This window comes from Pomacea canaliculata, linkage group LG5, assembly GCF_003073045.1.
Source record: "Pomacea canaliculata isolate SZHN2017 linkage group LG5, ASM307304v1, whole genome shotgun sequence".
Lineage (NCBI taxonomy): Eukaryota > Metazoa > Mollusca > Gastropoda > Architaenioglossa > Ampullariidae > Pomacea > Pomacea canaliculata.
This window is the reverse complement of record NC_037594.1, coordinates 26520324-26535998: the sequence shown is the minus strand read 5'-3', so window position 1 is coordinate 26535998 and position 15675 is coordinate 26520324. Positions and strand designations below refer to the sequence as shown.

The 15675-nt window shown below is 37.8% G+C and overlaps 2 protein-coding genes across 2 annotated transcripts; one reads left to right on the top strand and one right to left on the bottom strand.

Annotated features, from left to right (window-relative positions):
• Positions 1-456: 456 nt before the first annotated feature.
• On the bottom strand, positions 457-10890 carry LOC112564789 (tissue factor pathway inhibitor-like). The gene is made up of 7 exons (XM_025239862.1): positions 10747-10890; positions 6343-6434; positions 5612-5929; positions 5224-5384; positions 1865-2033; positions 1348-1539; positions 457-935 (listed from the first exon to the last, which is right to left on the bottom strand). Exons 2-7 carry the CDS (start codon positions 6401-6403, stop codon positions 766-768), a joined length of 1071 nt encoding a protein of 356 aa, XP_025095647.1. The 5' UTR covers positions 6404-6434; positions 10747-10890; the 3' UTR covers positions 457-765.
• Positions 10891-11417: 527 nt separating this feature from the next.
• On the top strand, positions 11418-14711 carry LOC112564788. The gene is made up of 4 exons (XM_025239861.1): positions 11418-12425; positions 13106-13597; positions 13767-13912; positions 14425-14711. Exons 1-2 carry the CDS (start codon positions 12141-12143, stop codon positions 13541-13543), a joined length of 723 nt encoding a protein of 240 aa, XP_025095646.1. The 5' UTR covers positions 11418-12140; the 3' UTR covers positions 13544-13597; positions 13767-13912; positions 14425-14711.
• Positions 14712-15675: the final 964 nt, after the last annotated feature.

The window sequence follows — 15675 nt, the reverse complement described above, 5'->3', positions numbered from 1 at the left end:
TTGAAGTATGCTCTTTGAGCCTACCTTTAATTGGTGGGAAGGAAGCTCTATACAAATTATTGTTGTTGTTGTTATTATTATTATTATTATTATTATTATTATTATTATTATTATTATCGTGTGTATTTTTGTTTGTGTGTATGTAATATGCGCGTGCACTTTGTGCATTTTTATGTGTTTACTTTATATTTTATAATCGCTACAAAAACTCGCTTATATGTCCTCGGACATGGTGCAGTTCAACTACGGTATTTTCCGACAAACGACGATCACTAGTATCATTCTTGTCAGCTCACCCTCACAAAAATAATCTTTTATTTAAAATATATTAACGAGCCTCTTCTAAAAATCATCGACTTCAGAACAAAGAAGAAGGATACCAATCAAGAAAATTGTCTTGTTGTTTGATGATCATTTAGTACTGATCCTCACTAGAGGTGAATGTCCACAAACTGCTTTCCTTTGTCGTAGAATTTATTTCGAAAATAATTACAAACAAAAAATTACAAACAATTATGAACTCATAACTGGATTGTCTCTTAGAAGTTGTACATTCACGCTTTTGCACATTGTTCACCATGATGGCTGTATTGTCTTACAGACAAACATTTCACATACATTAGTCAGTCACAAAGTGAGTTGCTCCTACTCAGTATTTTAACTGGTAGTCGTTGTTTACAACTGCAACATGAGCATCTTCTAGTCGCGAGTAAATGAAGGTTTGACCGGCAATCAGTCAGCAGACTCATGGTGTACAAGTACAGACTATCTAGCCACCAAACAAGTTGCTTGACAATCCTCTACTGTCAGGTAGTTGTTGGCGTTGCCATCACAACCACCGTAGATGAACTGCTCGCACGACCCGGTGTTGGTGTTGAAGAAAAACCTGGGGAAGTAGGCTTTACAGGGACCTGTCTCACTGGGCAGACTGCAGGCTGGAATAGAATCCACTATCAACATCATTTAAAGTTGTTTTGTGTTGATTGATTATTGGTTTACTGTTAGACACTTAGCTAATGTAGATGATATTTGTTACAAAGTGTAGAAAAAGTGTCAGTGTTAGAGACAGTTAAGAGCTCCAGGTATCATTGGAATTCAGTCTTGTGATGACATTAGCTGTTACAGACGACTATCTTGTTGACTCAGTCGTCAATGAGTAAATCCTCAAAAAGCGAGAACAACACAGCTTTTCATCTTCCTAAAATTGTAATTTATATGACTTGCTTAAACTTATTATTGAATTTCTCCTGTTTGCAAGATATGAAAATGAAATTATTTTAATAACCGGTGACATCTACAGTGATTCCGACGAGAAAGTTCTTGACCAAGGATGGGGACAAGTCTTACCTGTCGGGAGGCTGGCTTGTCTCTTGGCCTGAGGGATGCAAGCATGTTCACAGTCTGTTATAGTGTGGAAGTTGTTGGCATTGCCCATGCACCCTCCATAAATAAACCGCTCGCAGGCTCCGGTTGCCGGGTTGTAGAAATACCTTGGCATGTAGGCCTCACAAAAGCCAGTTACTCTGGGCAGGTTGCAATCTGGTGGATAAGGTTTTCAATGATTTCAAAAAAATGTACTTTATTTTCTTTGTCTTGACTTTGATATTTCGTGCGAAAAATTAAGCAAGAAATACTAGGTAAACTTTCGATTACTGAGTCATAGCAAACAGGTGTCTATAATGTTTTTCTTTTTTTTTTTTTTGATCTTTGTCATGCAGAACATACGTCCAAGTGTCAGAAGTATTGAAGACTACATGATTATAAAATCTGAATGACATTTTCACTTTTCACAAATTGAAACCGAAATGCACATATATTTATAAAGAATTCTAAATTAGATGTACACTTAACTTATTGTTGCTACCTGGATTGATGGCGACCTCTCTCTTGGCTTCAGGAGGACAAGCGTTCTGACATTCCTCCAGACTCAAGAAGTTGTTGTCGTTGCCCCCGCAGCCCCCATAGATGAAAAGCTCACATGACTGTGATATTTGGTTGAAAGAAATACCTGTAAAACTGCCCCCGACATGGCCCTATGATAGCGGGGTCTGTACAACCTGCAAGACAAAAAAAAACCTACTGTAAAACAGTCGCTGACATTTGGATTCAATATTGCTGTGTTGCAGGGTGTCCTTCCCCCTTCATCACCCCCAGCCTATCTACCCACTGATACTTCTGACAGTCACAAAAGGCTTTTTAGGTTGCACACATCGTACCTCCCGATCACCACCCCCTCGACTATAATGGAGTTAATCAACACAGTTAAGAACCTTGGCTTAATTTTCCCAAGTCGGTTATAGATAATAAAGTGCTTTTATCAGGGCAAAAGATAAGGAGCTCACAGACTGTTTTAGAGTGAACGGACGTGCACACTAACAATTAGACTTTTCCAATGACTGTCGAGAACCTGTAACAAACTATTTCTAACTATCAATCACGAAAATTGGGATGTGGAGCAAACTTCTTTCAGTTACCAGGCCACGTGTAGGTCCTCGCAAGGCCGAGTACCAGCAGGCAGGCAAAGATCTTCAATACCATTTTTGTAGCACAAGATGTCTGTTAGGAGAGACACAAATGGATTCTCGGATGAGATGTTGGGTCTGACTGACAGCAGACACTTTATATAGAAGCCGCTCCTACTCCTATGCAGAGGACAGACCAGGACAGGTCCTTGGCCTCACCTTCCCATCTCCTCTAATCAGTCGACGTGGGCGCGTGGATAAGAAAACAAGTTGTTTTAATGGCCTAAAACATACATTTCACCTTCAAAATAAAAACAACACATCCATAAACTACATTGTGAACATGAGTGAGTGTCTCAATGCCGACACGAGTACAGCGATGTACAATCAGATGACTCGAATATCATAGAAAAATGTATTTCTTGATGTTTCTAATCCCTGAAAAATAATTATTAGGAATTACCCGAGTAACATGCTGTAAACATGTTAGGAGGGCATGGCCTATTCAACTAGAAAGCATTGGATGTGATTGTACCTGACTCTCATTCTGGCGATTTGTGTTTGAGAATATTTAAATTATTTGAGGCGAGTCTGTGAGCTTCTTTTTCAACTTTTTTGTGGATAGAGGATTATTTTTAATTTTGGATTCTGTTAATCACTAAAGTTAAATTATTAAATGGGTTGACTGACTAGGTTTATGGACAGTTCCTTAAATTTAAATCTGAATTTTGATTTTTTTTCTGTTCGGGTTTCTTAGCTATGTTTATTTGTGTGCAGGATTTTGCTGAGCTTAAAGGTCAGCAACCAGGATAAAGACTGTTGTTCCTGTGATCAGGTCACATCTCCGGATGTGACGAGCAGGGTGTGGGCATTAACAGATTAAAAAGAAACGAGCCACTTCTTTCAGAAGATGAAAATGACACATTTCATCAAGATACAGGGTCATGTGAAAACACCAACCTGAAAAAGATAACGTAGGTCAGAAGTCAGCACCTGTGCATGTTCAAGTGGTTTCTAAGTAAAAAAAAAGGAAAACCTGTCTGTGGATCAATCTAAGAAAACATGAGAATGTTGTTAAGTATTAAAGTGATGTTTCAGTTTTATCATTCAGAGGTTGCCTCATATAGGCATGTTGTCCAGTGTGAGATTAGGTGAGGGATGCAAGCGTGAGTTTGAAGGGGTTTTCTTCTTGTAATCAGCTTGTCTTTTCTTTCCAGTAAATGTTTACATTTCTTATTTTATTAGTGAATGTCATATACTTACCACCACCACCCTTCAAAAAATATCTGTTGTCTTACATAAGCACATTATATACATACATAAGCACAATATATATGATTAAAGTAGTACAGTAATTTCAGAGTATATGCCTCAACAAAACAAGTCATCCATGGTATTGTACTCAAGGTCTTTTTCTCTCCTAGATCACCTGCCACACACATGTACATATCAAAATAAAACAAAAAACATGTGTATACACACATTTGAAGGACAGAATATGCCAGCATAAGTGTTAATGATAATATCTATGAGTAGACTATGAAACAAAATAAGATGACAAATCATATAAATACTACCTTGTAAATTAGCTAACAGAGCAGGGTATGTTCTCTTGATTCTCAAAGTAACTTTTGAAGATTCCTGAAAGCTGTTCTTCCACTTTAGCACATCATCTTTGGAAAACAGGTTAATTTTCACAGTAGCTTGAAAATGATCATTAGCACTACTGGTCACATGCTATTTGCAGATAAGGTGCTGATATCTTTCAGGTAGTAAATCCTAAGACAATATGAGAAATAAATCAGAAATATGCATGGATATTAATTGAGAAAGTCATAATTGTAACACTAGCAATAGTACACACTTTTATGAAATTGCTTGAGCATCCTTCTTGTTTTCTAGACATATATTACAATAGTTTTTACTTATCTATATATATATACTGCAATAATTATATGTACACTGCAATTATATATACTGTATATATTTGCAGTCACTTTAAAAGACTAACACCAAACTGATATTGCAAATTATAAAAGCATGTCTCAAGCTCTTATTAGTAATGTAGGAATAAAATTCTAATACCTTGAGCTTTGACAATGTTTCAGTGTCCTGCTCACTGAATTCTGCTCACGCAGTAAAAATTTCGGTCGGCATTTCGAGTCTATTTGATGATAGCAATGATAATCTGCGGTCTTCAGCTACAACGAAGGTTGTCCGCTGCTAACTGTGACCTGACCTTTTAGGGCGTATGTTTTGTGCATTCTGATTGGCTGAAATTGCTCCATCCCTATTAAAAGGTGGGAGAGAAACTTCCGCTTCCGGATACTCGGTATTCAATGAAGGTATTTGTGTTCTTTACCTCCTCGATACCCAAGGGTATAAACCTGTGGTATCAACAATAGCACATTGTTGTTTACCGTTTACCGTGAAGTTGGGAAGACATCATTTGACAATTTTATTTTATTTTAAGTTCCAATCTCTCTTTTCTATCGTCTATTGGTGTACCCTTTCTTCAAACACTTATTGACCGAGTAAATAACAAATACCAGCGCCACGTACACAGAAATAAAGACCTTTGACCTGCATTATTGTGTCTTGTTGCTTTATTTTGCTTAGTTTATTTTCTTTATTTTACAGTATCTTGATAGTTTCTTCGCTTGGCATAAAATATCGTTTGTAGAGAACCTGTTAAAATGGTTCTTTTTAAAGTTGTCTTTATGATATCAAAACATTTTTTCATCTCTGTTGAATTGGTCTAACGGGGACAGTGTTTCTGACACTTTGCCAAAGACTCGAAGTTGTTGGCGTTGCCTCCACATCCGCCATAAGTAAACGACTTGCAAGCTCCAGTTGTAGCATTGTGGAAATATCTGATAAGAGAGGCTTTACAAGGGCCTCTGTCCGCTGGCAGGTTGCAGTCTGTAATAAATAATAATAATAATAATAATAATAATAATAATAATAATAATAATAAAGTAGCTTATTTCAATGATTTTAAAGAACAAAAACTAAATACAGCACAGCTTGATAAAATCAGATTGTTTATTAACTTCACTTAGTGTCTTTGAATTCTTCTTTCTTTCTTTTTCTTACTTTTTCAAACTTTTTCTTTCATTCTTTCTCTTTCTTTCATTTTTTATACACACATGGAAGGCAGGTTTGCTGGCAGTCTTCCAAAGTCTTAAAATTATTATGGTTGCCGCGACATCCGCCGTAGATAAACTCCTCACAGGACTTGGACATTTTGTTGAAGAAGTACCTGGGGTTGTTCACTTTACAAGGACCAGGCTCACTGGGCAAGGAGCAAACACAGGCCCGGGTACAGTCATCCAAGGTGACGTAGTTGTTGCCGTTGCCTTCGCAGCCCCCGTAGGTGAATTTCTTGCACATTTTTGAAGAGGGGTTGAAATAATATCTAATAAAGCGTGCGTTACAGGGGCCTGGATCAGGGGGCTCAAAACAGCCTGCAAATATCAAAATATAATATTACCTTTGTTTTCATACTGTTTTCAGACGCATGACTAACAATACTTTTACACGTTACCACAGATTTTCATAAATTTAAAAAATTTATTATTTTGTTTCAGAATTAAACTCAATCATTTTTGTCATTCATGGTGCCCCTCTTACTATCTTTACCATAGAATATACGCACATAAAACTTTTCTATTATGGCAGGTGCCCAAAAATTTTACATTAGGGACTAGTCATAAACAGCAGAGAAAAAAATGGTGGATACTTTTTATGTATTCTTTCTTTTATTCTTTTTCGTCTTTTCCTTTGATTGAATTTTTTTACTCTTCTTTGTCTATTTTCTATCCTTTTCAATTAGGAGGAATGATACAGATAAGCAAAAGAATAAAACATATGGACTGACCACTGTGTCCCTCATTCACAAGGCTGAGGATCACGAGGCAGATGAACAGTCTGAGTGCCATCGTAGTCGAGGACCAAAGATGATTGTTACACCTGCAAGTCGATGTGGAAGTCAGATGGCAGACTAGATATTACATGGAGAAAGTTACAAAGCCGAGTGGTACCCACCCCTTGTGGATTAACCTCGCCTAGACAAGGTATGACATCTTTTTCTGTTATTGCTTATGAAATTATATTTGTGTAATGTGTAATAATATGTCTTTATTTATTTACTTGCTATTTAAAACAACATTTTCAGTTACAAACATCATTCAGCATGTGGGCGCACTGTTGTGAATCGGGTACTTGTGTTATTGTGAAATATACACACTGACAACCATACCTAAGACAGTAACATCAAGTGTCCTCATTTGTAATCTATTCTGTTTCTTGTATGAGAGTCGAATTGTTTCTGAAAGTTACATTAAGTCCAAGAGATTAATCTTCCTACTTTTTTACCTTTTCTAACGCCATCCTTATACTCGAAAGTATTAAGACTGCGATTGTTATGTGGTAGTATTTTTGTAATATTTGGATATTCATCTAGAAGAGTCCTTCGGTCTATTACTCCCTTATTTCTTTCACCCTCAACAAAAGTTTTCATAATTTTTACAACACATATAAAATCGATAGATAATAAACTGGTTCATCAACACCGTATAATTACATCCTTGCTGCTAATCTGGTCAACAGCCTTCAAAAATTATCACTGGTCTCAAAAAAGTGCTAACTCATTCAGTCCCGGTAAAAGAATATTAGATAAACTTGACAGACTACGGTTCAATTCTGTCTTTCAGAGTAAACAAAATGACATACGTAGCAACCTCCAGCAACAACAGCACAGCGGCTACTGTGGGTGTCGCTGTCTGATGCAAGTGTCGCTGACCTGTACAACCTGTACTTTTATTTCTTTCCCATGATCCTGCCCACCATGTGAGACAGACCTGCTTTATCCCCCGAGTTTAAAAAAAATGATGTTGACCTCGTCGAACTCCTCCTCTCCTTTCACTTGCAACACCTACATTGTGTGATTTATTTGATACACGGATGTCCCACAACAAATAATTCTTAGCTTGTTTTTTGTCAAATCTTTTATTAAACCTTTCATTTCATTATTTATTCTTACACTCAGGCAGGGTATTTTGGTTGATTTTTAAAAAACAGTAGTATACCTTCATCTTAAATCTTAGTTGTTAAAGATTCTTTGCTACAGAATAAAGAATTCTAAGCTGATAGACGAAATAAGTTTTTCCTTCGTCTTAATAAAATATTAACTAAGACCAACGATTAAATCATCTACTTCATTCAAATATTACAAGTCTAAATAAACCTTTAACTGTTAATACATTAGCTATTTAATTGAAAGTAAAACCACTAACTATCATGGATCAGCCGCTAAATGCTGGCTTCTGTCGTCTGCTTTGGTGACATGGACCTTTCTATTGCAGCTGGTGCAGAAAATTTTATTTCTTCTCAAAGGTTCACGTCTGTAATGTGTGAACAGCCGCCTCTCTCCTCCCTTCAAATAATGAGACTGGCTTCATCTTTATTTTGTGCACCTATCCCACCTGCAATCTCTTAATTAAGCTGGAGAAATAAATGGACGCTCGCTTCATTTTATGAGTCAGATGTTGGCGGTTTTAACTCTGTTTCTGACATCGCCTCAATAAAGTGGGACACTTCCAACTGCCAGTCCTTCTTGGTGTTGTTCGCTCTTAGGCGAGGTCACGTGTTCTGTCTACTTACAGTCTTCTGGGACCGGATGCACGGAATGTCAGTAAGCGGTGGACGTGTGGCAATAACAAAGCATCTTGACCTCTCACAATAGACTGACCTCGACAAGTCGTGTGCACCAGACCCCTTGCTATTGATCAAGACACCGCCGACACTGACAGAATAAAGAAGGAGCAGATGTAAATGTCGGATGTGAAGTAATAAACGTAAAACGTTACTGCCTTTAATTTTATGTCTCGAACATCTCACTCGCCAGCAACCTAAAGGTTGGAGAACAGCCTTTTACTTCTGATAGGTATACATTATACAATATTTCTGACACGTGTACATTATACAATATTTTAGTACATTATATAATGCAGAATGCGTGGTCTTAAGTTATTATTACTTAAAGGGATTGTAAAGGCAAACTAAAACTGCTTAGAATGGCGTAAAGAGTAGATACATTTGAATCTCGTCTATTTATATGTGTGTTCATGTGGAAAACATTGAAGGTTTTTAGTAGAATGTTGTGTTTAATAAGAGAAATTACACAGGACTCTTTTTTTGCTTCCACGAAGTCTCGTTCTCCGTCACGTGACCCTATGACGTGTGGTTTCCATAGTGACAACCATGCCTCGAGAATGTGCTGCACCCGATTGCCACGAAAAGATGGAAAAGATTCAAAATTGTCTTTTCATCAGTTTCCGACAGACAGAGCCTTACAAGCCTTACACACAGAGTGCGTCATACGAATAAAATGACGTCAAATCTTCGCAATGACCTCAGACACTTATTGACTCAGTTAATAACAGACATAAGCGCCACATCCACAGAAATAAAGACTTGAATCATTGTGTCTTGTTGCTTTAATTTGCTTTGTTATCTTGTCTTTATTTTTACAAGATCTCGATGGTTTGACATAAAATATCGTTTGCAGAAAAACTGTTAAGTGGTTCTTGTCAACGTTCTCTGTATTCTATCAAGACACTTGAACATGTGCTCTTTACATTTTTTTCCATCTGCTTGTATCTTTAGATTATATGATATAGTTTGGAACAAAATACGAAAGAGCTGAATGGTTGTCTATGTCTCAGTTGCCCACATCTCAGGACTCGTGACAGTCTTTCTCACAGTCTTCCTTCGTCTCGAAGTTGTTTGCGTTGCCTGCGCATCCGCCATAAATAAATTTTTCGCAAGCTCGAGTTGTAGAATTGTAGAAATATCTCTCCATTCTGGCTCTACAAGGGCCTGTCTCCGCTGGCAGGTTGCAGTCTGTGAAAGAAAATATAAAAATAAAGTAAGTAGCTTACTTCAACAATGTTTGAGAACAAAAACTATGTACAGCACTGCTGGATAAAATCAGATTGTCTTTATCATCTTAGTGTCTTTGAATGTTTCCTTATTTTTATCTTTTTCTTACTCTTTTTTCTACTCATTTTTCTTTCTTCCTTTCTTTCTTTCTTTCTTTCTTTCTATACACACATGGAAGGCAGGAATGCTGGCAGACTTCCAAAGTCTCAAAATTATTCCTGTTGCCTTTACAGCCGCCGTAGATAAACTCCTCGCAGGCCTTGGAAGTTACGTTGAAGAAGTACCTGGGGTTGTACGCTTGACAAGGACCCGGCTGACTGGGCAAGGAGCAAACACAGTCACGTGTACAGTCATCCATGGTAAAGTAATTATTTCCGTTGCCTTGGCAGCCCCCGTAGGTGAAGTTCTGGCACATTTGTGAAGAGATGTTGAAATAATACCTAGTAATTTCTGCCATACAAGGGCCTGGATCAAGGGGTTCATAACAGCCTGCAGCACACAAAATAAAAATGGTGATGTTAGCTTTGTTTTCATACTATTTGCAAACTCATGACTAACATTACTTTCATACGTTACCCAACAGGTTGTCAAAAATTCAAAAAATCCTTTTACTTTGTTTCAGAATTACACTTAATCATTTGTTTCTTTCGTGATGCCCATTGCTATCCTTACCTTAGAATATCAGCATAAATTTTTTTTTTTTTTTAGGAAGGTATCCAAAGTTCAACACCGTACTATAAGTGACGTGTCATGAACAAAAGAGAACAAAATGGTAGATACTTTTTATCTTTGTAATTCACTGAGTTGGTATATAGTTAAGCTGAATTTCTTTATTCATTCGTGTATTCTTTTATTCATTTTTTTTATCTTTTACTTTATTTATTCAAACTTCTTTTCAGTTTGGAAGAATGATACTAATAAAGAAAGGAGTAAAGCGTATCGACTGACTACTGTGTCCCTCATCCACAAGGCTGAGAATCACGAGGCAGATGAACAGTCTGAGTGCCATCGTATTCGAAGTCCAAAGATGATTGTTACACCTGCAAGTCGATGTGGAAGTCAGATGGCAGACTAGATATTACATGGAGAAAGTTACAAAGCTGTGACTCTTGGTATGTGTGTACATCATACTACAGTCACAAACAACATGATTACACACTAAACAGGAACAGAGAAACTAAAAGTTTGTCAAATTTATAAGGTGACATTAAAATGGAAAGGAATAAATAGGGACTACGCAATATGAAATACCTTGCTGTTCTTTTGCCTTTCAAAAATACCACAAGCTGTGGGAGGTAAAAGAATATTAGATAAACTAAGAGCTAAAAGAAGGACATACGTAGCAACCTCCAGCAGCGACAGCGCAGCGTCTACCTGTGGGTGTCGGTGTCTGATGCAAGTGTTGCTGACCTGTACCACCTGTAGCTTTTATTGCTTTCAGATATTCCTGCCCACCATGTGAGACAGGCCTGAGTAATTAAGTGTGTAAATCCTCCTCATTCTGCTTTATCACTAGAGTTTAAAAAGAATTAATGATGCTGACCTCATCAAACTCCTTCTCTTCTTTTACTTGCACCACCTACATTGTGTGATTTATTTGATACACGGATCTCTCACAACAAATAATTCCCAGCCTCCCATCCCATCTCATTAGTAATGATGAGGCATAAATAAGGAAACCAGGTTTGTAAACAATGTTCATCAAGTCTTACTTATGTAATGAAACACACCAAGGTCGTTATTTAACTTGTGGCGAAGGATTGCATGTGCTTGTGTTTCCTATTATCCTCTTGTTTATGTGTAAGGACGAATTTTATGTGAAAATGCGCAGACATGTGTTAAAGAAAAAAAAAATTGAAAGTAAAGTCATGTGGATGTTTCTTATTCTTCACTTGTTTATGTAGAAGCATTTTGTCTGTTTGTTTGTTGTTGTTGTTGTTGTTGTTGTTGTTGTTGTTGTTGTTGTTAGACACCAGTGAGAAGCTGGAAGAGAGGTAAAAAAAAGTACTATATACGGTCGAAGGAACAATAAAATTTTCATTACTCTTAATAAACAATTAACTATTAATTAAGACAATTCAATCATCTACTTCAAATAACTAATACAAGTCTAAATAGAAGTTTTAATTACTATTAATTATTTTATTGAAATAAAACCAGTAACTGTCATGAAGAAGCGCTAAATGCTGACATCTGTCGTCTGCTTTGGTGACATGGTCCTGTCTGTTGCAGCTGTTGCAGAAAATTATATTTCTTCTCAAAGGTTCACGTCCGTAATGTGTGAACAGCCGCCTCTTCGCTCCTCCCCTCAAATAATTAGACTGGCTCCAACTTACTATCTTATTTTGTGCACCTATCCCACCTGCAATCTCTTAACTAAGCTGGAGAAATAAAGGGACGCTCGCTTAATTCATATTTGGAGTCAGATGTGGGCGGTTCTAACTCTGTTTCTGACATCGCCTCAATAAAGTGAGACACTTCCAACTGCCAGTCCTTCGTGGTGATGCTCGCTCTTTGTCGAGGTCACGTGTTCTGCCTACTTACAGTCTTCTGGGACCGGATGCACGGAATGTCAGTGAGCGGTGGACGTGCGGCAATAACAAAGCATCTTGACCTCTCACAATAGACTGACCTCGACAAGTCTTGTGCAACAGCGAGCGGTCTTCGTCTTAAAATTTAAGATGGCTGCCCTTCCCTGTAACCCCTTGGTTAGCCGCGACTCGCTACTTACGCATGCGCACACGGCAGTTTTCCAAGATGGCGATTCATCCTGTTGCTTACCGAATCATCGTGCGTCGGCAATTGAGACGAGACAGAATCTTCGGGGATAGATCTAATCCTTTTGAAGTATATCATGATGTCGATGTGTATGATAGGTTTCGATTCCGTCTAGCCATGGACGTGTATAGGTGTGATGTCTGTATGCCGAGACTCACTGTCGGCCTCTTTCGAAGTGATCCGCTGTTAGTCTCGGCGAACCTAAAGGCCGGTCGTACTTCCGGAAGAGCAGCGCGAAAATGGAATTTAATGAGACTTTGGGATCTACGTTCATGGTCTAACGAACATCATTGACTTGGTGGACTTGGTGGAAAATGATCTTGACCACCCTTTCCAGCCAAAAGGTTCTGTTCCGCCTTAGTTGCAGGTAAGACTTGTCACTACTACGTACATTCATCTTCCTCTTAGGTCATTATAACACATGGTATCTCTCTACCACGTCCTCGATTTCTTAAGCATAATATCGAATGTCGCTATTTTAATCTATAATTAATAGCAATCTTATTGACAACGTTGAGTACTTTTGTAGGACGTAAACATTTTTGTTATTGTATTCAAATAACACAACCCAAAATAAAAAGCAGAGCACCCACAACCTCCGGTAGAGTTAGATTTAATATGCGTTTATTAATTTGACAGGCAGTTGCTCACAGTATATAAATTTGCACGCTGTATCTCACATTCTCAACAGGTAAATAATCATACTAGGTTTATGTTCACATAGTCCTTTGTAACCAAAAAAGGGCCAGTTTCATTAAAATGTGAGTGATAGATCATGGAGGTCAATAATATTTCCTATCTCCTATGAATGCTATAGTTGTTTACAAAACTTGTTTGTACTTCGCCTTTTTGCAGGTGATGGTGGCATTACGCTTTTATGCAACAGGCACCATGTAAATTGTGGTGGCTGACACTTTTGGCATCGACAAAGCTACAATCAGCCGCATATTAATCAGAGTGTCTGCTGCCTTTGCAAGGCACCTAAACGAATATGTGTGTCTGCCAGCTGCATTGACTGCACCCATATACCTATTCGTCGGCCATCTGAAAATGAACAGATATTTGTGAATAGGAAGGGTCAGCATACCATTAATGTACAATTAATGTGTGATGCGGACCTCATCATTCGCCATTGTGTCGTAAACTGGCCTGGTTCAGTCCATGATGCCCGTATACTAAGGGAGAGCTCCCTTTTCAAAGCTATGGAGAGAAATCCTCGCCCCCTGTCTGGGATAATTCTGGGAGACAGTGGCTACCCACTAAGGGATTGGCTAATCACCCACCCCCTTCCTAAATGCAGACACCAGAACCAAGGAAAGGTTCAACCGCTCACACTGCTCAACAAGGAGCACCATTGAGAGAGCCAATGGTGTTTTTAAGACACGGTTTCATTGCCTTCAGGCACAACTAAGGTATATACTGTCTTTGTTTTGTCAAAGTTTTTCTTATTGGCTGATGAGTACATGTCTTTATTTTTATGTTGTAATATATTGCACCATTTTGTGTTCATCATGGTTTAGAATTACATAAACTCATCCCCTTTAATATCCAGTGCTTCAGAATATACTTTTATGACTTCAGATACACCCTTGTCCCGATCTGAATGACAACTCTGATCAGGCCTCTGATGAGGATTCAAATAATGATAGAGAGGGTGGCCCATTCCAGGATGCAGCACTGCCAGGAAGACACGCACGTGATAGAATTGTTGCACGGTTCTTCCTAAGGTATGTGTAAAGAAATTTTAATACAAGAGCAGCAAAATGTATACTTTCAGGGATTATCATAGATTTAAGAAAAAGTTTCCTAATGACATGTGCTCAACAACTTAGGCAAGGGCTGTGAGAGTGTGGTTGTACCAACAGTTGACAAATTAATAACACTTACAACAAAACAATAACAAACAAGTCAAAATTTCAAACTGAATGGTCATAATATTTATTATTCAGTTGGATTTTGGCAGAGCAGCAATATCCAGCTCAATCAGTTTGTCGACACTTTCAGCAGCGGGTATTGACTATTCGTTTTCTAGCCTCTTTAATTCATAATAAGTCTTGAGCTATGACAGCTTTGCATTTGTTAACTCTGTCTGTGCCAGTTTTATTCTAATGTCCATCAGTTGGGATTCTTTGTTAACTCGATCAAGTTCACTGTCCAGGAGCTGCAAAGTTTTCATGTCTTTTGTATTTGTAGTGCATTCTGTTGTATTATATTGTCTTTTCCTTTTTTTTTTGCTCAGATGACCAAGTAGACTGGTAGAATTCTGCCTGGCTGGTCCATCACCAGGTGTGTTTGAACTACTGGCTTTCAATGGTGTACATTGCTGCACAAAAAATTAACTATTTTTATGAACAATTGATCCACAACACTACTTTCTGGGAGCACTGAGTACTTACCATCGAATTAGGTTATGTAAAGGTATTGTTTGAATTACTTTTCTGTGTGCAGCTTGTTGCTATACAAATAAATTATGTTGCTCGTTATTCTTTGTGTTGCCAAGTAAAAAAAAAACCCAATAATTTTGATATTTACCGCATACTGCTAGTGGGAGTGTGATAGACATGTCTTTCTTGCATTCAGAGTTGATGAGGGGAGCTAGATCTGAAAACAGCAAGAATGATTATCATCATGCAATTAGCTTAACTCCTCCTTTATCTGAAATAAATTTGACAAATCTAGAAAACCCACCCTCTGCCTTCATGTATGGTTCATGCATCTCAAAACACTTATATTACACAATAACAAAATATGACAAAAGAAATATCTTCAGGACAATTAATTGTTCTATCAGGCTTCTCCTGACAGCTAATACTTACATGCAGCATCTTTCACAGCAGAGGTCACTTGTGGAATATAGATATTCTCACAGTCTGCACAATAGAAATATTGGACAATCTAGAGTAGTGCATGTTAAGACTATTAAATTAAAATTATATAATGATACTACGTGATAATGTGTATGTTTACACTGGGTGACAATTGTATTAGCCCTTTTGACTTGACCTGTGTATACCCATTTCAGAACTTTATAGTGTCTTATATGCAACAGTTCCAGAATGTAGATGCTGCACATCTGTGTCTTTCAAAAGATTAATTTCTACTAATATTTCCAACTGTCAAACACTGGTACTGTAATGTGGCAGACTGGTACATTAAAACTTGCTAAATGTCCAAACTGACCTGATGTAAGGACAAACCTGCTGTGTACACTTCCCAAATCATGCCATAGTCTAAGTTTGGCACTTGAATTAAACAACATATGGTTTTAAGCCAGCTGTGGGAATTTTTCCTGTCATCACACTACACCCTAAAACTGTTAGACATGCTGTTCACTTTTGGGTTGGGTTTTATTTGCTTTTTTGTGTACACGGAGTACAAAGGGTGCAAAGGTCTTTTGGGTCGAGTGTGCAAGTAGGAACTACAGGATGGAATGAGTTTGCATGATTAACAATCTTTGTGCTTGTTATTTAATGCTTCACACTAAGGAACA

Bases quoted from the DNA above. Each gene is read 5' to 3' on its own strand.
- LOC112564789 (XM_025239862.1), bottom strand. From the start codon at position 6,403: ATGGCACTCAGACTGTTCATCTGCCTCGTGATCCTCAGCCTTGTGAAT. The intron at 5,930-6,342 runs GTCAGTCCATAT...TGATATTTGCAG, and splicing joins TGTGAATGAGGGACACAGTG to GCTGTTTTGAGCCCCCTGAT. The intron at 1,540-1,864 runs GTAGCAACAATA...CTTATCCACCAG, and splicing joins AGAGGTCGCCATCAATCCAG to ATTGCAACCTGCCCAGAGTA.
- LOC112564788 (XM_025239861.1), top strand. From the start codon at position 12,141: ATGCGCACACGGCAGTTTTCCAAGATGGCGATTCATCCTGTTGCTTAC. The intron at 12,426-13,105 runs TGGAATTTAATG...TGACACTTTTGG, and splicing joins CCGGAAGAGCAGCGCGAAAA to CATCGACAAAGCTACAATCA.